The 19,641-nt window shown below is 43.9% G+C and overlaps 1 protein-coding gene across 8 annotated transcripts in view; it reads right to left on the bottom strand.

Annotated features, from left to right (window-relative positions):
* The window catches only part of rasal2 (RAS protein activator like 2), a 323,907-nt gene that overhangs the window by 22,874 nt on the left and 281,392 nt on the right, over window positions 1–19,641 (bottom strand). For all 8 annotated transcript variants that reach the window (XM_067990763.1, XM_067990764.1, XM_067990760.1 and 5 more), the window contains 6 exons: window positions 18,047–18,145; window positions 12,801–13,355; window positions 6,218–6,362; window positions 4,644–4,788; window positions 3,345–3,581; window positions 777–978 (listed from right to left, as the gene is read on the bottom strand). In XM_067990763.1, the coding sequence (XP_067846864.1) occupies window positions 777–978; window positions 3,345–3,581; window positions 4,644–4,788; window positions 6,218–6,362; window positions 12,801–13,355; window positions 18,047–18,145 (1,383 nt within the window). The remainder of the gene's footprint in view (window positions 1–776; window positions 979–3,344; window positions 3,582–4,643; window positions 4,789–6,217; window positions 6,363–12,800; window positions 13,356–18,046; window positions 18,146–19,641) is intronic.

A 19,641-nucleotide genomic window follows, 5' to 3' on the forward strand; every position in this document is an offset into this window, starting at 1 on the left:
CGATTAGAACCAGGTGACAGGGCAAATCTCCAGATGGCGAGATGTTGATGAGCACTGGTACCTTCTGAAGTCGCTGCTGTGCCATGGACTGGGTGAGATACGAGTTTTCACATACAACATCCACATGTGGCAAGCCTTGGATCTCTGCTCTGTGACCAGTGAGGAGGAGGGCAAATGCTTTCTCACAGGAAAAGAAGGGGCAATTATAAAAAACATGTCCATAGAGGGCAAACTACAAAAGCTCCTATCTTATACCCTCCTCGTAACTGGATCAGCAACATTTTACTCTGAAATAACTGAGAAAAATGCATTCAGCAAAACCTATGGATCCCTGGTTTCAAGTAACTTGCTCTTGTCAATTCCACCCTCAACAGGTTCGTAGTGACCATTTCTAACCAATAAGAATAGAACTTTTAATTTTTATTTGCGATGAGGGTACAAGCCCCTTTAAGTTGCTGATTATGCTGAGGTATGGGAGACTTTCTCCAGTTTTCGCTTCCCCCGTTGAAGGAGTCCCGTCTGTGCTACTCTACATCAGTGCACCTCAGGTCACAGTAGTGCTCCATCATCTTGCAACATCATTGGAGAGTATTTTCCTGACATCCTGAAGTAAAATTGTTCAACCTCAATATAACTTCAACATCAATCATAAGAGATGTTTTAAAATTCTACAATTAAAAACCTGGGTAAAAATAAAATTATTAGATTTTAATAAACTATACTTTTTCTCTTAACTACTGTATCTAAAGGATCATGCTTCAACCACTTAAAGATACCTTGTCAAGCTGTGACACCACCTCCCAGAGCAGTGAATGCAGGACAGAGAGCTCACGGCCCAGGTCAATATATCCTTCAAATCCTGGCGTGTTGGAAATGGTGTCTGGGTTTGAGATTTCTACCAGAAAACGCTTCATCCCACTCCACTCATGCTCCAGAAAATCATTCATAAATGCCATGTATTCCTCTTTATTCCCAAACCTACGGAAATCAACGGGAGAGATCAAAGGACAAAATGCAGTCTCTTGGGGAATGTCGGATGCATTTCAAGTACTCGTTACTGGTGAAGTCTGCAGAATAAAGTGAACATCTCCTGGAGCTAAAGAGAGGCAAAGATCAGTTCCTAACACAAACTTGCCACTGATGCAGTTGAATTACTGAACACTAACATACAATTAGATTTCATATCTCAGCATGAGGCAAGGTGTCAACTGACGGTGGTGAATGGTGGTGGACAATTAAACAACTAACGGAAGGAGGAGGCTCCGTGAACATCCCCATCCTCAATGATGGCAGAGTCCAACACGTGAGTGCAAAAGACAAGGCTGAAGCGTTTGCAACCATCTTCAGCCAGAAGTGCCGAGTGGATGATCCATCTCGGCCTCCTCCCGACATCCCCACCATCACAGAAGCCAGTCTTCGGCCAATTCGATTCACTCCACGTGATATCAAGAAACAGCTGAGTGCACTGGATACAACAAAGGCTATGGGCCCCGACAACATCCCGCTGAAGACTTGTGCTCCAGAACTAGCTGCGCCTCTAGCCAAGCTGTTCCAGTACAGCTACAACACTGGCATCTACCCGACAATGTGAAAAATTGCCCAGGTATGTCCAGTCCAAAAAAAACAGGACAAATCCAACCGGCCAATTACCGCCTCATCAGTCTACTCTCAATCATCAGCAAAGTGATGGAAGGTGTCATCGACAGTGCTATCAAGCGGCACTTACTCACCAATAATCTGCTCACCGATGCTCAGTTAGGGTTCCGCCAGGACCACTCGGCTCCAGACCTCATTACAGTCTTGGTCCAAACATGGACAAAAGAGCTGAATTCCAGAGGTGAGGTGCGAGTGACTGCCCCTGACATCAAGGCAGCATTTGACCGAGTGTGGCACCAAGGAGCCCTAGTAAAATTGAAGTCAATGGGAATCGGGGGAAAACTCTCCAGTGGCTGGAGTCATACCGAGCACAAAGGAAGATGGTAGTGGTTGTTGGAGGCCAATCATCTCAGCCCCAGGGCATTGCTGCAGGAGTTCCTCAGGGCAGTGTCCTAGGCCCAACCATCTTCAGCTGCTTCACCAATGACCTTTCCTCCATTATAAGGTCAGAAATGGGGATGTTCGCTGATGATTGCACAGTGTTCAGTTCCATTCGCAACCCCTCAGATAATGAAGCAGTAAGTGCCCGCATGCAGCAAGACCTGGACAACATCCAGGCTTGGGCTGATAAGTGGCAAGTAACATTCGCGCCAGACAAGTGCCAGGCAATGGCCATCTCCAACAAGAGAAAGTCTAACCACCTCCCCATGACATTCAACGGCATTATCATCGCTGAATCCCCCACCATCAACATCCTGGGGGTCACCATTGACCAGAAACTTAACTGGACCAGCCATATAAATACTGTGGCTACAAGAGTAGCTCAGAGGCTGGGTATTCTGTGGCAAGTGACTCACCTTCTGACTCCCCAAAGCCTTTCCATCATCTACAAGGCACAAGGCAGGAGTGTGATGGAATACTCTCCACTTGTCTGGATGAGTGCAACTCCAACAACACTCAAGAAGCTTGACTCCATTCAGGACAAAGCAGCCCGCTTGATTGGCACCCCATCCACCACCCTAAACATTCACTCCCTTCATCACCGGCGCACCATGGCTGCAGTGTGTACCATCCACAGGTGCACTGCAGCAACTCGCCAAGGCTTCTTCAACAGCACCTCCCAAACCCGTGACCTCTACCACCTAGAAGGACAAGGGCAGCAGGCACATGGGAACAACACCACCTGCACGTTCCCCTCCAAGTCACACACTATCCCGACTTGGAAATATGTCACCGTTCCTTCATCATCGCTGGGTCAAAATCCTGGAACTCTCTTCCCAACAGCACTGTGGGAGAAACTTCAACACACGGACTGCAGCGGTTCAAGAAGGCGGCTCACCACCACCTTCTCAAGGGCAATTAGGGATGGGCAATAAATGCTGGCCTCACCAGCGACGCCCAAGTCACATGAACGAATATAAAAAAACTGCGTCTCTGAAGTCAGAAGATCATACCCGGCGAAATCTCACAAATTTAGTTTATATACGACTTAAACTTGTTATTAAAGTAACTCCTTCTAATACCCATTATTTTATACATAAACCATCTGATCCCCTCAATTAAATCACTCATTCTCGGATAACCATTTAACTAAATTAAAAATTCAAATTTGGGACAAACTGGCTGTCATTATAATATTAAGCAAATAGTCCACAGCTACACATGTAATACACAAGGAAAAACAGCTACACAAAAGAAAGTAATATAGCACGATGTGGCATGGTGTAATGGGTAAAGAAATCACATACTTGGTGAAGTTGGCGAGATTCTGGATGACTTTGGCGATGAGGGTGAGCGTGCGAGATGTTCGATCATCTGGGTACTCCTGCATCAGGCCAAAGAGACTGGGCGACATAATGGCAGGGCAGAGGAAACGCAGGAAGAGGGAGGCACTGATCAGGCGCTCGCTGATATCGTGCTTCCCACGGTTTAAACACTGCTGTTTCCACGAGGCGAAGACTTCTTTTAGCTCCCGCGGAAACACACTGGAAAGAAAGCAGGGGAAGAAAGATGTTCAAGAGTGGCAAACCAGCAAATTTTTGATCCACACAGACCGTGACCTCGTAACTCATTTAATTCACTCATTCCACGTCGTTCCCATCAGAACCAAATTGGTGAATCAGTGGAGCTCATCTCATCACAACTTTGCAGCAATCTTCTCTATTCCTTCACATTTTGCCTGTTTTCCTCCTTCAGCCAGCAGCATGGATGTAGCTGGTTTCAACAACTTCTCCAAGTGGCTCTCTGCCTGAACGTGCCAGGTCTCAGAGGGAGTGTCTCATCCAGAGCATTGAACTGTCTTCCTCCTTCAGATGCTCACTGATTTTTCTGTTTTTACTTTAGATTTTCAGTGTTTATATTTTCTCTTTCTGGGCCTGATCTGATCTGCCTGATGACCATCCAGTAATCACATCAAGTATCCAATATTCTCCATAAAATAATTAATATCCACAAATCTCTACCTTTATAATGGGAGTGGGGAGGAAGGTGTAAGGTATTAATTGGAAGGAGACAATACAAATTCAACACGGACAAATTACAAGTATGCACATGCACCTTTCAGCTCAGGAACAGCTACTGCCTTAAGACATGGGTTTTTCAGACTGGAAAGGAGAGGCCCAAGAGGTGAGATTGAGATTATACGAGAGAGTTAATGGTATTAAAAAAAATAAATGCAGAAAATTACTTCAAAATAAATAAAACAAAGGGGCAGGCTCAAGCTACTGAATGACAAATTCAGGATTGATAGCAGGAAGATTTTCTTCACACGGAGTGACCCACACATGCAGTGGACATCTGGATAGAACTGTAGGGTAAAAACCATGGAGTCATTTATGATGCAATGGGGAGTACTTGAGGGGTTTTCTACATGGGTGAACTAGGATTGGTTGAATGGCTGCCGTCATCCTTTATTATCCTGTGGTGGTGTCAATACATCACCTGCATACTCACATGGTTAGGAAACCAGACCTGCTCTTTGAAAAAGTTACAATGATTTTTTTCAGTTGAGGTTTCCCTCAACCCCTCTCCCAAAGACTGTCTCTTACCAGTAGGAGTTGATGATCTTGCAGAATGCCAGTTCACAACACATCTTGAGGTTACTCTGATGTTCTGGTAGTTCACTGGATGAACACTTACTCTGGTCCACCTCACAATTTTCATCTGATTCATAAAGTGCCTTTATGAACTCTCCTGAAGCAGGATAAAAGGATGAATTGGCAAGTTAATGGCGGCTAAGATACAAAATAGAATTCAGTTCACTAAAAGGAAGAAGGCTGCTAACTTTGATGGGAAGAACATTAGATTCTAAACCAAAGTAAGTAGTGACACCCCTCGTTTCCTCCAAGAGGATCAAACTCTTGCCTTGATGGACCTCTGCATTCACCAACCATCACTGGGCATCCCAGTCACTGATGTATCACCAGGGCAAAGCATAACAGTGTTCCATATCCATTGGCAGAAAAAGTGACAAAACTAACCTCACCTTTGGTTAATTGAAGAGTCCGCAACCCAATAGTACTGCTTTACGAATTCCAGCAAAAATGATCAAAATAAGAATATTTGAATTTTTTTTAAATATCAAAGACAAAACCATCTGTTAGATCTGCCTTCCATTAGAAGGTCAGAGCTGCATATTGCTGACCAATTGGCTAATTTTTAATCTCATGGGTAGAACAGCCAATGGTCACATAGACGGCAAATCCACCATGTATCATTTTTTAAAAGAAGTTCATATATCTTATTTTCTGTATCACATATTAATTATACTGGAAACCTTCTATTGGGTTGTCGCAGGAATACACACACATGACAGTGAGGGGTGGTTCTGTACAAGAGACACATGAACAATGCAGCATTAAATCAGGGCTTGTGGGGTACGAATCTTGTAGCCAACAGATACTCCCTCGGCTTGTACGAAGGGTTTGTAAGGAAATAAATCAGTTGAATTTACTGGGAAAGAAAAGATCATTTGGATTGGCATTCCAGGTTTGGGGATGGCCAGAGAAAAGGGAGCCGAATGTCAGTCCCTTCAATGCAGACACGTGCCTTGTTGGAAAGCTTATGTTGTAACTGCATGCTTTGGAAGTTGATCCCAACCCAACGGCTTTGACTGTTAACGGAATGTGCAAGAAAGCCTGCAGGGCAGGTATACTGCACATTTTGCAGCACTGCGAAGTGATAGCAGCATCACAGCAACACAAAAGATGCAGTATAACAGCATGTAAACCTGCATGAGTTCCGACCTCCTTGAGCAAGTTGTCTCACAGCTCATGGTCTTCACATCAGCTGCAGTGGAATTGCAGCCAGTAGAAAGCACACCTCCAATTTTAAAACAGTAAAAGGTTCACAGACAATCCACTGTTGCTTTTATGTTATCAATGTTCAAGGAGTGAGGCTGTCCTGTTTTCTCTTGACCAACATTAAGATGTCACTGGAATTTGGACATTGGTAAACATGTTTGGGTGCAGGTGTGCAGTGCTTTTCTTTGCTCTGATTAAACAGGATGGAGCCAGCGGTATATTTCACACAACTCTAGAAGAAGCCACTATTCTCCTACAGTATGTACACTACAGCTGCAGCATCAACCAATCCTGCATACTCTATCATTATTTCATCTTACCTAAGGCATCGTGGAGGTACTTCTGACCGACAAGCTTCAAATACTCCTCTATGGCTTTTGTTGCTAAGGTGTTTTCCCTGAAGAGGAGAACATCATGTTCCCCACATCGATCCACCTCAGACATTACCAAGTCTGTAAGGAAATCCTGAAAGGAGAAAGAACTAAGAGTCTGAATGCTGGGTAAAGCTGATGTTCTTTAGTGTAATGAAAAAATGAAATCTTCACTGACACGAGCACTCACATACAACTTCAATCCCGAGTGATTAAGGGCAATCTGTGGAAGCGGCTTGGGGCAGCATAATAATAGCCATTACAGTGATGGGAGCTTGTGCACTAAAACCAAATATTGCCACTGTGATCTTGGCAATTATAATACTGGAGAGCTTCTGATGACTTGATCCTCAAATATGTAGTGTCTAATACTTAAAATTATCCAAAAATCTGATCTGCAATCAGAATTGAAGTCAAATGTATGTATTGAATATACAACCCAGATATAAGCATATTCCCAGCAGTGTCCTGATACTTCCGTTGTTACCTGGTCCAACCTTTGCTTGCTGTACTGAGCCATATGAAAACATAATCTCACTGCCTTTACTTACTGCAGTCTAGTCAGACCCAAGTTTAATGCTCACTTTAATATTATTCACTGAGTGACCAGGTGTCAGTCAGCAGAAATAGAAAGTCTTCTCCGTTCATTCAATCAAAAGTAGCAGTGTGACAGTACCCACCCTTGGATCCCCTTCCAACCCAGCTAGACACCACGTAGATTATGCTGAAACTTGTAAAAATATAATGAAGATGGAGCTCCCTGGAAAAAAAAAATCAAATAGTTCCAAGGAATCATGATAAACATTAATCTCCCTTCTGTTTTGGGCTGTCCGTGGTGGTTAATGAGCGAGTGCGGATGATTTTATTACAGATACCAGCTTGAATGAGTTATTAGGCTGACAGTGTGGTGCAGAGATATAGCTATTAACCTGAGAATGCTTCAATGTTAACTAAGTTAACTTAGCTCAATCACAGTGCCAAGTAGACTAACATTTCTAACAGTCATCATTTTAAAAAAAGACCAAATGACAGCAAAGCAAAAAAAATGTTAACAAAATGCTTTGTAACAGTTTGATTTTTAAAATAAACAGACAGCACGATAGCCCAACACATACAAGCACCAACACCCAGTGTCAGAGTGGTGGGATGCAGGTTTTATCTCCTAAGCCCCGTCCACACTGCTGAGTTGCCCAAATTAGACAGCACCCAGCAGAAAGCTCGACATAGGAGGGGTAACGTTGGTCAGTTTGATCAGTTGGCTGCTCTGGCTCTCACCCACCTCCCAGCACTGAGCCCAGGCGGAAGCATCAATGCACCTCAACCATCTGCCCTCTGTGCTGCAGGAATCCAAATGGTGAGATTTAACTGCAGGTTATTCATTCTTACCCTATCTTTACACGCATTAGGACTGTGTTCATTTTCTGAAGCCCTGAGGGAATGTAATGGAACACCCCCCCCCAAGAGATTCAGAAGTTCAAAAATAGGGAGTCGCTGGAGAAATTTAAAGTTAACCCACTAGAACTACAGCAATTAGTTACTCCTTTCAGAAGTCACAGGAGAGGTTTAGGAGGATTAAACTCACAAATTCCCATTAACATAATCCCTGCAAAGAGGACAAGAAGATATTTCACTTAAAGCAGTGTGCTCACAGCCTCAAATCTTTATGACGGATAACAGTTCCAGCCATTTGGCCGTTGAGAGTTTTTTTTTTACTGCTCTTCACTGCAATGCTGTTAAATGGAAAGCAGCTACGGGAAAAGATGAAGAGGCAGAGCATCTGGGTCAACAGTGCCCTGCAGGTAATCCATTGACGTGACCATACAATAGTGTGCATATGTGCTTAACGCACGACATAAAAGGTTGCGAATGGCAGTCGCATTTGTAAATGTTAGCAGAGACTGTGTTACTGCCAGGAACCTTATTTTTCATTTTTTAAAAGTCATTTAAAAAATAAGTATCTGCCATACTGACTGTGTTGAAGTTGCATAACAATGGGCAAAAAAGATAACTCTTAATTGAGAGACTGAATTTTGTAGTGATACATTCTGGTCGTTGTAACACAATACAGAAATACGTTACAAAAGGATAAAATAGAGGGCTGCATTAGGGTGCCAGAAAATGGTGAAGTGTTATTACTGATCTGAACACTATCCGGTGACTCGTGCTGGAAACTGCGCATATGTGGATGTCAGGCAAGGTCAGGACTGGGCTCCGCTGTGATAACTACTCACAGCTGAAAAACTCCCGAACTCAGCATTTCGGCTCACATGTAAAAAAACGCCATTGCAGTGAGGTGCCAAGTGAAGTTGGCACCCACAGGACTAGATCTCAGCGTTATAGGGTGTGGGGCAGTAAGACAGAGAAAATGGGGAGCAATTCCAAGATAACAAGTATAGTCCAAAGTCCATCAGCCTCCATAACTCACCTCAACACAGTGTAACAACCATCACCTAACCTTCTGTGAAAGACAATCTCCACAACCATAACTCCAAGCAAGCCAGTGGTTCAGGTTCAGCTAGCCCCACCCATGTCCTGCCCTCCATACACGCACAAGTGCCTCAGTCATGTTAATCAACACACAATTACGCAAATTTCCAATATATTGTGTGAAATTTTAGCCAAGTATTAAATTACAGTGCTTTACGGATATATATTAATAATAAAACTTTAAAATTCTAAGTTACTGTACAGCATTAAGAGTGAAATCACAACATACGACATAACAGGAGAGCTCTTCTTATTTGCCCCGCTTTGTTCCCTTATTCTGCTTGCACAGAAGGCACAGACTTATGCTGGGCTTTGGTTGACTCAAATAGGAATTCTTCATGTGTGAACTTTGCTTTTAAGTGTTGGCCAATCATTTGAAAGGGTAGGCACCACCACTGAATCGGAGAATAGCCAATCACACACAAATTCCAGCTGGAGTCCTTGGGCTAGCAATCAGAAACAGGAATCTTGACTCATTTTACACCTCCTTCGCCCACTGGGGCTAACTGTAGCACTCAGAACAGACCAGGGTCAAACCTGCGACCCTTCAGAAAAAAGTGAAAAGGAAGAAAAATGAAAGAACTTGCATTTTTATAGTGCCTTTCATGATCTCAGGACGTCCCAAAGCAGTTTACAGACAACGAAGTATCTTTTGAAGTGTAGTCACTGTTGTAATGTCGGGATGTTGTAATGTGCACAAGGTCCCACAGACAGCAATATAATAATGACCAGATAATCTGTTTTTAGTGATGTTGGTTGAGGAATAAATATTGGCCAGGACATCAGGGAGCACTACCCTATTCTTCTTTGCTCTTCTTCAAAATAGTGCTATGGGATTTTTTTACGTCCACCTGAGAGCGCAGACGGGACTTAGGATTAATTTCTCATCTGAAAGGCAGCACCTCCGATAGTGCAGCACTCCCTCAGTGGTGTACTGGAGTGTCAGCCTGGTTTTGTGCTCAAGACTCTGGACTCATTATCACACAGCGTATATGTTTACCCACTGAGCCTTTGCTGCAGATAGAATGGTTGCTCTCGTTCAGATTATACTGCTCTGAAAGCAGCTGACAACAGTTACCAAAGACCCAGAGATACAGTCTGAGTGCACACCGTCCATCAATGCGACTTGACAGTTGCCTGACCTGGGGCTAGGCGCTGAAACACAGCTGCAGTAGAGTTTCCATTGTAATTACTCATTCCACTTAATGATGAACACAGTAGCTGTGACCTTATTCTGGTAAAGGTTCTTTATCTTCTGAATTTTAACAAGAATTTCCTCTTGCAGACAGGAGCAGCAACAATTGTTAATGATTAGCCTGTCCCTTTCCCATGGGGAGAGAGGGAGAGAGAAAGAGATTTAAAACATAGCAAGAATGAACCACAAAATACCCACAGAAAAAGGACCCAAGTTACAAATTAAACAAACAATTCTAAAAAAGGGAGTGGAGGAGAAAATACACCGGATTCCTGTCCCAGGAGTCACTTCAATCGCTTTATTTTGAGGGAACCTGGTAAAAGTGGTCCATTGGGACCCAGCACTGCAAACAAGGATTCTGCTGCAACTGGTCTTTGAAGTCAGTCATTCCTGACTTCAACAGCCCAGCAGATCTCTTGAATCTCATGATTTTAGCTAAGTCAAGATGTGCTGGATAGCAAGGGGTTTTAAAATAACAATTTGGATGGCTTTAAATGCTTGGTTTTAAAAAAAAAATTAAAAAATAAACTTATGTTCTGAAAGAAGTGGAGAATGTCCACCTTTTTGCTTTGGGCAGAATTAAACAGTTCCAGGCACAACAAATACAGGCACAGAGGGGATAATTTTAACCTCTCACGTCGGGCAGGAAATCCACAGGATCAGCTGGAATGCCAGTTTTATACCCCACCCACTGACTTCAATGGAGAGCAAAATAGGGCGAAGTGTAAAACCAGCATTCTACCTGACCACGTCAGTTTCCCGATGGGTTAAAATTGCCCTCAGACTCTCCCTTTTCTATCCCAATGATCTGGTTGAACTGCAACTTCAGAAAACCAGCTGCACGCGTAGACATTTCCCTCACTCTCCCCAGTTATTCTTTATGTGTGAGCCTAGATATTATGAGCCTAGTAATTATCAGCTGACTATTCAACTATGGTGGGCTCACCCAATGTCTATACAAGTGAACTTTTTTCAGCAGGTCACAGGTCAGCAATCACTGGCTGCTTTGTTTCCCCTCACTGGTCTAGTGATAGTAGGCCAATATCATATCATAAGTGCAATCACTCATGTAACAAACAGGCTTTCTGCACCAGCAATGAAACGGTGCAGTTTGTGAATTTTGTTTTGCTGATACTGGTTGAGGGAGGAATATTGCATAGAAAATGAAAAGAATAGCGCCTTGGGAGCTTTAACGTTCACTTCAATCACAGAAACAAGCAGCCTGAGACATAAATTTAACGTCTCACCCGAAGGATGGAAACTCTGACAATGGAGCATTCCCTCGGTACTACACTGGAGGGCCAACCTCATACTCACATCTTCCAACCCAGAGACAAGGGTGCCATCAACTGAGCCAAATTGGCAATAGATTAGCTAATTAAGCACTGATGAGTAGGATTAAAGGCCCTGTGTCTGCCCTCTCTGGTGGACCTGAAAAATCTTATGGCACTATTTGAAGAGCAACCAACATCACCAAAAACAGATTATCTGGTCATCTATTTCATTACCGCCACAAACTCGGTTCCCTAGCCACCGAATCCATCCATCTCCCCTTGGCCACTGTCTGAGGCTGAACCAGATTTTTGGTGACATATTTGACCCTGTGCTGAGCTTCTGACCCCATATCCTCTCCATCACCATGACCACCTACTTCCACCTCCGTAACATCGTCTGTCTCCGCTCTGCCTCAGCTCATCCGCTGCTGAAACCCTCATTCATGCCTTTGTTATCTCTAGACTCGACTATCCAATGATCTCCTGGCCGGGTTCCCATCTTGCACCCTCCATAATCTTGAGCTCATCTAAAACTCTGCTGCCTGTATCCTAACTCACACTAAGTCCCGTTCACCCATCAACCCTGTGCTCACTCACCTACATTGGCTACCGGTCCGGCAATGTCTCGATTTTAAAATTCTCATCTTGGTTTTGAAATCCCTCCATGGCCTCGCCCCTCCCTATCTCTGTAAACTCCTCCAGCCCTACAACCCTCCGAGATCTCTGCGTTCCTCCAATTCTGGCCTCTTGCGCATCCCTGATTTTAAATGCTCCACCAATGGTGGCTGTGCCTACAGCTGCCTAGGTCCTAAGCTCTGAAATTCCCTCTCTAAATCTCTCCATCTCTCTCCTCCTTTACAACGCTCCTTAAAACCTGCCTCACCTATCCTTATATCCCCTAATGTGTTTCAGTGTCAAATTGTGTTTGATAACACTTTACTATGTTAAATGCGCTATATAAATGCAAGTAGTTGTTTGTTGTTGCTGTTTGTGGGATCTTGCTTTGCACATATTGGCTGCCGCAATTGCTAACATTACAACAGTCATTATAATTCAAAAGTACTTAATTGGCTATGATGCGCTTTGGGATTTCTTGAGAATGTGAAAGTACTATATAAATGCAAATTCTTTTCTTTATCTGCCTGTGTAGCTCAGTACCACACCATATGGTGCACTTAGCCACTGAGGTTGGCTTTTACCGTGTTAGGGTTTTTAAAAATGCATTCTCGGGATGTGGGCGTCGCTGACAAGGCTGCCATTTATTGGCCATCCCCAGTTGCCTCTGGTGGTTGACTCTTAATACCCTCCGGACAACCAGGGATGGGCAATAAATATGGCCTTGCCAGTGTCATCCACATCCTGAGAACCAATTAAAGAAAAATTGACATGGAGTAAATACCAAACCCACAAGCATGGAGATCCTCAACCAGCTGTATACATGTGAAATGCAACATGCTTGGCAATATTCTTTAGCTGTCAGCTCTTACACTTCAAACAGACACTTATCACTGATTTAGTTTATAAAATAATGTGAAGGAGGTCTTGATTTCACCGCAATAGCCATTTCTGTGCCTACCTTTGCTCGACCAGTGCTTTGCAGGATGTGAACGAGTGCACAGGCCATCTCTTCTTTGTTCTTCACACTGATGACCGGCTCCAGCACAGAGCACAACATGGTGTAGTTGTTGGTGACAAACTCTGCAAACTCCTTGTACTGCTCCATAGGAAGGATGGCAATTGTTTGATAGCGGCATTTGATGCGGATGTAAGGACCTCCACCTTTGCCCTTGTTGGGGTTAGGTGTGCTGACGGGGTACCATTTTTCTATAAACTGTCGCCCAGTGACGCTGGTGATCGGGATATTAACCAGTCCCACATAATTATTCTTATCTTTCTTTTTCTTCTTATCCATGTCCTTGTAAATATGCACAGTGATGTTCCTGATCATCGGCAGAGTGTAAAACTCAAAGTGCTCACCCCAGAACAGGTTATCTGCTTTCATTTTACTGGTAGTTCGTGCATATAACGTGTCATCTAGGCACAGTTCACAAAAGTACCTTTTTTTAGGGGCTAAGTCTTTTGCTTCAATAATCCAGAGACGGAGCACATTTTCTGCACGGCGACAGTTGTCCTGTAATGTAAAACAGTGTATGCATCAATATTTCTTAGCCAGTTCATTTTTTGACTTATTTTCCTTGTGTGTGAGGGACCCACCCAGATAATAAATTCCAAAGCCTCGCCATTTTTTAAAGTGATTATGGTAGTGGTGATAGGTGGAATGGAGAAGCAGGGCGTGTGGCACCAGCCTGAGTTGATTCCCCCTCCAACTTCACTTGTTTTCCTATGAGTGACTGCCTGGCGCTTGCTTGGTGGCTCTCCTCGACAATAGAGCTAGAATCAGAACTGACCCGTGGAGTATCACAGGAGCCAACTCCCGCCCACCACTCCATGGCAATTCACAAAAAAAAGTGTTATGGTCAAGTTTATCAGTATATTACAGAGCTTTTCTTGGGTTAACAAATCATGCATTAATGCTGAATCTCGAGGAGTGATTACTGTAGGCAGTAATCACACAAGAATTAAAACCTCCTCTCTTCACAAGTGCTTACGACAGTCAACATGAGTTAAACAAGGATCTAACTGAAGAACTGGCAAGTTAATAATCAGCTCTTCCCTTGAAGATTAAAATTTAAATCCAATCAAAGGCTTATGGACTAATGGTCACTCCCACTAATGACCATTGAGCTTTGCAAAGAAAGGGAGTTCCAATAATTATGTGTTAAAGTTGGAAGGGTTGGTGGGGGGGGTGGGCGCGTAGAACATTTTTGCTGATTCGCACAATTTCATGACTAATTTTTTCCCCTAAGGTTACAGATTGTTTTAAATAATCCAACCTTAGTGATGGGCCATGATAATAAATTTCTTTAAAACTATGGAGCAAAGCTGCTACACTTTTAAGTTGGGCAGGATGGTCAGCACTGTGAGGTTGAGCATTAAACTAGCCTTCCATGGGCTGGTGAGGTGATATCCGATTCCCTGTACTGCTGCTGTGATACAATCCCAGCAGAAGTGCTCTGGTTGGCACTGAGCCAAAGCCACACACTTTGCCTAAGAAAGGTTAATTGGAGGGAGTGTCAACCCTGGGCTGTTTGCACACATTTGCCAGCATTATCGTCAGAACAGGTTAACCTCCGACCTGCTTGGCCACTGTACTTACATGGTCTGAAAGGTAAGTACAGGATTTTGCACTCCGTGAAGTACTTCAGTAGGACTTTGCAAGATGTCTGATTGAGAATAAGGCAGCATAGAGGATGTATAACACACATAGAGCCATGGCAGCCTGTTATCAGAACTGTTTGTGTTGCTTTGGTTCCAAGTCAGATGGAGGTTTTCCTACCAATGCCAATAATGCATGGAACTGAATCCTTTTGAAAGGCTCAGGATTAAAACTAACGAATTCTCATTTTTTTTTGTGGGGTGGAATGGAGATAGAAGGAAAGGCCAAAGAAGATTTTAGAGGCTTGATTAGTGTAAGTGTGTGCTATTAGAACAGGGGCCGGGGTGCTTAGCATGGCCTCCATGTGCAATCAATAATTTAGCCTGGCTTCAAACAATCAATAGATCAAAAAGGTGAACACCTTATTCAACGGTCAGAGAATTGAAGAGCTGTGCGATGTAAGCAGCCCATATATAAATTAACATACACTTCAATAACAGATAAAGCTGCAGATGCAAGTCCAGAAACAGTGGTTTAGATAAAGTAAGAACTATAGGTGGAGGACTGCCATAATTAATCAACAATGATGGAAAGCACAGAAAGAACATGAGTGTAACAGTACTGTGTATATACACACACCAGTAATACATTGCCAATACCAGAAGGCATTTGGACCAGGCTGAGCAAGCCCCATCGATAGTACTGACACAAATTCCGATTTGGTGAAAGTTTGCAGCAGATGCACTCCCAAGCAACTGGCTAATACAGCAAGGAGCCGTTTATTTAAAGGGAAAATTGAATGAAAAAATAATTGTATTGGGTGGGTAGCTTGTACCTGTTGCCACAGGAATGACTTGTGGGCCGTTAGCCCTGAGGGACCCAATTCAGTTTGCTCACGTGCTCAAAAGAGACTGACAGTATGAACAGGGTAAGGGACAAAGTGATGCCATGTACACACAGGCAGGCACACTGTAATGCGCTGCAATTTTGAAAAAGCCCTGCTGACGTCAATGCAACTTTGTCTCATGCAGTCCCACAACACCACACAAGCTGTACATCATATTTATATTTATTTGAAGAACACACCAGCATTTTACTTGCCGGCAAGCAGCAATGAAAAGACCTGGAAGAAGAACAGAATGTGACGGTGAACTGCGCACAAAAATGAAAGCAAGGAGTCAGCCACAGATACGAACACTGCCAAAATCAGAGTACACCCACCGTTTCCAGATCCTACAGTCCTTGGAGACAGAAGACAGAGTCCTAACAGCACTATATAAGGCTGAGAGGTGAATAATAGCATTACTGTTGGGAGCGGAAAGCTGCAGATTAGATCAGCAAGACTGATGTGATTATTCAGACCATACGAGCATACACTTAATTACATTGTGCATCTTCCAACATCACGACAAATATACGCAGAACTTTATAACATGGTTAATTGAAGTTATGAAAATTGCAGTCCAGGAACAGATTAATGAATGTTCCCAACCCATTGCTTCTGTTCAGAAAGGTCAGTGTGGCACCAGCATATCATTTACACGGTTGAATCTGACACAGCCTGCAGACTGACAGTATAGATATTGGAGCCCACTGGAACTGCCCCCCTCCACCTCAACTAGTACTACATAGTTTACCTTTGACTGAGCTTCCCCCTCCCACATGACAGTAATTTACCAGTTCAAAATTGTGATCTGAACCCTAAGATAAGATCACATATATCTAATCACCTGGCTGCAGGTGACAGGATAAAACTGGCCCAATGATTGTGTTTCCAATGATAATTCGCAGTGCATTACTTTAGGACTTTTCATGCACTGTACTGACTCAATAGAAATAGGCTTCCATTTCGTTCCTAGACACCAATGTCATGAAACAGCGAGTGCTGGTATGCACGCATCTGGAATATAGCTATTTGCTTTGGATTAGCATTCAGGAAGGGAACTGACACCAAGCTCTGTTGATTCAGTACAAGCACCAAACCTGTGGGTGACATCAGCTGAGCACGGCCAGGCCTCTACCTGATCTGAAATGTCACATCTCCTCTTGCTGTGGTGGGTTTTGTGGGATAGTGTACCATGACAGGCTAAAAGGCTTGGCATAATCAGTAAGCGTGCAGAATGGTACGGAGAATTAGAATCAGGGAGGCTGAGATAAACAGAACAAGAACAGTCAGTGTAAAGTGTACTACAGATAATTTTTATTCGTTCATGGGATGTGGCCGTTGCTGGCGAGGCCAGCATTTATTGCCCATTCCCTAATTGCCCTTGAGAAGGTGGTGGTGAGCCGCCTTCTTGAACTGCTGCAGTCCGTGTGGTGAAGGTTCTCCCACAGTGCTGTTAGGAAGGGAGTTCCAGGATTTTGGCCCAGCGATGATGAAGGAACGGCGATATATTTCCAAGTCAGGATGGTGTGTGACTTGGAGGGGAACGTGCAGGTGGTGTTGTTCCCATGTGCCTGCTGCCCTTGTCCTTCTAGGTGGTACAGCTCGCGGGTTTTGGAGGTGCTGTCAAAGAAGCCTTGGCAAGTTGCTGCAGTGCATCCTGTGGATGGTACACACTGCAGCCACTGTGCGCCGGTGGTGAAGGGAGTGAATGTTTAGGGTGGTGGATGGGGTACCAAACAAGCGGGCTGCTTTGTCCTGGACGGTGTCGAGCTTCTTGAGTGTTGTATGAGCTGCACTCATCTAGGCAAGTGGAGAGTATTCCATCACACTCCTGACTTGTGCCTTGTAGATGGAGGAAAGGCTTTGTGGAGTCAGGAGGTGAGTCACTCGCCGCAGAATACCCAGCCTCTGACCTGCTCTTGTAGCCACAGTATTTATGGGGCTGGTCCAGTTAAGTTTCTGGTCAATGGTGACCCCCAGGATGTTGATGGTGGGGGATTCGGTGATGGTAATGCCGTTGAATGACAAGGGGAGGTGGTTAGACCCTCACACAGATTCATGCCGAAACCAGTCATGTGATGTCTGCTAAATCAGGATGAGTGACAGTTGCTGACAAAGAAACTGTACAAATAGGTGAGGTCCAAAAAAGGTATAAATATGTAGTGAAACCTTCTATCAGGTGAACTCCTCGTTAGGAACAACCTCGACCGGTGAGCTCCTGGCCCCCGATAAGTCTCCTATGGATGAGTGCGTAGACTTGTAGCTTTGCTTGTATTATTTGTGGGCTGGCCAATAAAATCTGTCAAGTTGATCTGACTCCTGGGTTTCAAACCTTTATTCATGGAGTGTGGATCACTCCGACAACAGGTTTTTCCTCACTGGTAGGAGATTCTTGATAAACTTTATGGATGAGATATAAAAGGGAATCACTTCATCATAGGACATCCAACCCCTCGAATCAGTACCTCACTAAAGCAGAATGCCTTGAATAGTGTCAAAGTCACTTACTGATAATAAAACCTGGTAAACACTAGACATCATGCTGTTAACTTGCTCTTACTGGTAATAATCTCAACACTGCTTCCTGCTGGCTTGGTTAAAATCCAAACTGTAACAAGCTAGATGTGATAACCCAGTTACCAAGTTTCTTTACTAATTAAAAGAACAACAAACTAGTTTAATGCAGCTCATTAATATGTTCTTGCTTAAATGTAGTTACCTTGTTTGGTTGCACTGTTCTCCGAAGGTTCTCCATCCACTTATCTCTCTCTGCCACAGATGAGCAGCTAAAGCATTTACTTCCTCCTGTGTATGTAACCTGTAATACAAAATGAGCCAAGTTATGCCCGAGCATGCCAGAATGCAAGGAGAAAACCGAAATGGGGCTGTTTCTACATGTTGCATACAAGAATAAAGGCAGTTTAAAATAAAACCAGTTCAGTGTGGACTGTCTATAGTCTGCCATTGGATAGTGAATCCCAGAAAGTCAGGCTGAAGGCATTCCATGCACATACAGGAATGTTAGAGAATCATGCGCTGTGTACTAAGGCAACACTGTTCTATATAAATCATGCAAGTAACCATAAGAGGATTAGGAGTTTGACTTACACTTACACTCTGTGCTGTAACCCAGAGTCAGAAGGAAAGAATTAATCTGACTGACAAAACAAGGCAAAGCAACTGAAGCCAAATCCAACTGAATGCAAATTAGATTAACCAGCTCCTGGTGGGATCCAAATCCTTACCAAGTAAAGTTGCCATGTGTTTGTCTCTGCTCAGAATGGTACTGCTATTACTTGCAAAAAATCCTGTTTAAACCCAGACCTACTGCTTACATCAGTTGCTTACTGGCCAGTCAACATCCCTGAATTCAAAGAAGAAAATGACATCCAACAGTATGAAATATCTCATCCTGTGTAATTTTTAACTAAAACTCAATTTAGATGTAACTGATTGGAACAAATTTGGAAGATCCTTGAAATTAGTTTTGTACTTGAAATTTTTAATTAAAGTATTCTTTTTGGAGACAGAAATGTAAACCTCACACAGTAGGAAACAAGAGCTGAATCCAAATCCTCACTGCACTACAATCTTTTTTTATTCGTTCATGGGATGTGGGCTTCTCTGGCAAGGCCAGCATTTATTGCCCATCCCTAATTGCCCTTGAGACAGCGGTGGTGAGCTGCCTTCTTGAACCGCTGCAGTCTGTGTGGTGAAGGTTCTCCCACAGTGCTGATAGGTAGGGAATTCCAGGATTTTGACCCAGCGACGAAGAAGGAACGGCGATATATTTCCAAGTCGGGATGGTGTGTGACTTGGAGGGGAACGTGCAGGTGGTGTTGTTCCCATGTGCCTGCTGCCCTTGTCCTTCTAGGTGGTAGAGGTCGCGGGTTTGGGAGACGCTGTCGAAGAAGCCTTGGCGACTTGCTGCAGTGCATCCTGTGGATGGTACACACTGCAGCTACGGTGCGCCGGTGGTGAAGGGAGTGAATGTTTCGGGTGGTGGATGGGGTGCCAATCAAGCGGGCTGCTTTGTCCTGGATGGTGTCGAGCTTCTTGAGTGTTGTTGGTTTTAGTGGAATGCACTTTGGGTCATTCCTTCTGGCAAAATTCAAAGACTGTTAAACCTCAATGGGATTGGGAATCTGCATGCGTTAACCATCCCCCCCCGCCTCTTTTTAATTCCTTTTCTGACATATGCCAAAAGGAGCCAGCTTGAGCTGCAGCTGGGATCGATGCAGCAGGTTTGGAGAGAGACAATTTGTTTCCATGCCTTTCCCACCTCCATGCGTTTCTCCTGCTTGTTGATTGACT

Source organism: Heptranchias perlo, chromosome 9 (genome assembly GCF_035084215.1).
Source record: "Heptranchias perlo isolate sHepPer1 chromosome 9, sHepPer1.hap1, whole genome shotgun sequence".
Lineage (NCBI taxonomy): Eukaryota > Metazoa > Chordata > Chondrichthyes > Hexanchiformes > Hexanchidae > Heptranchias > Heptranchias perlo.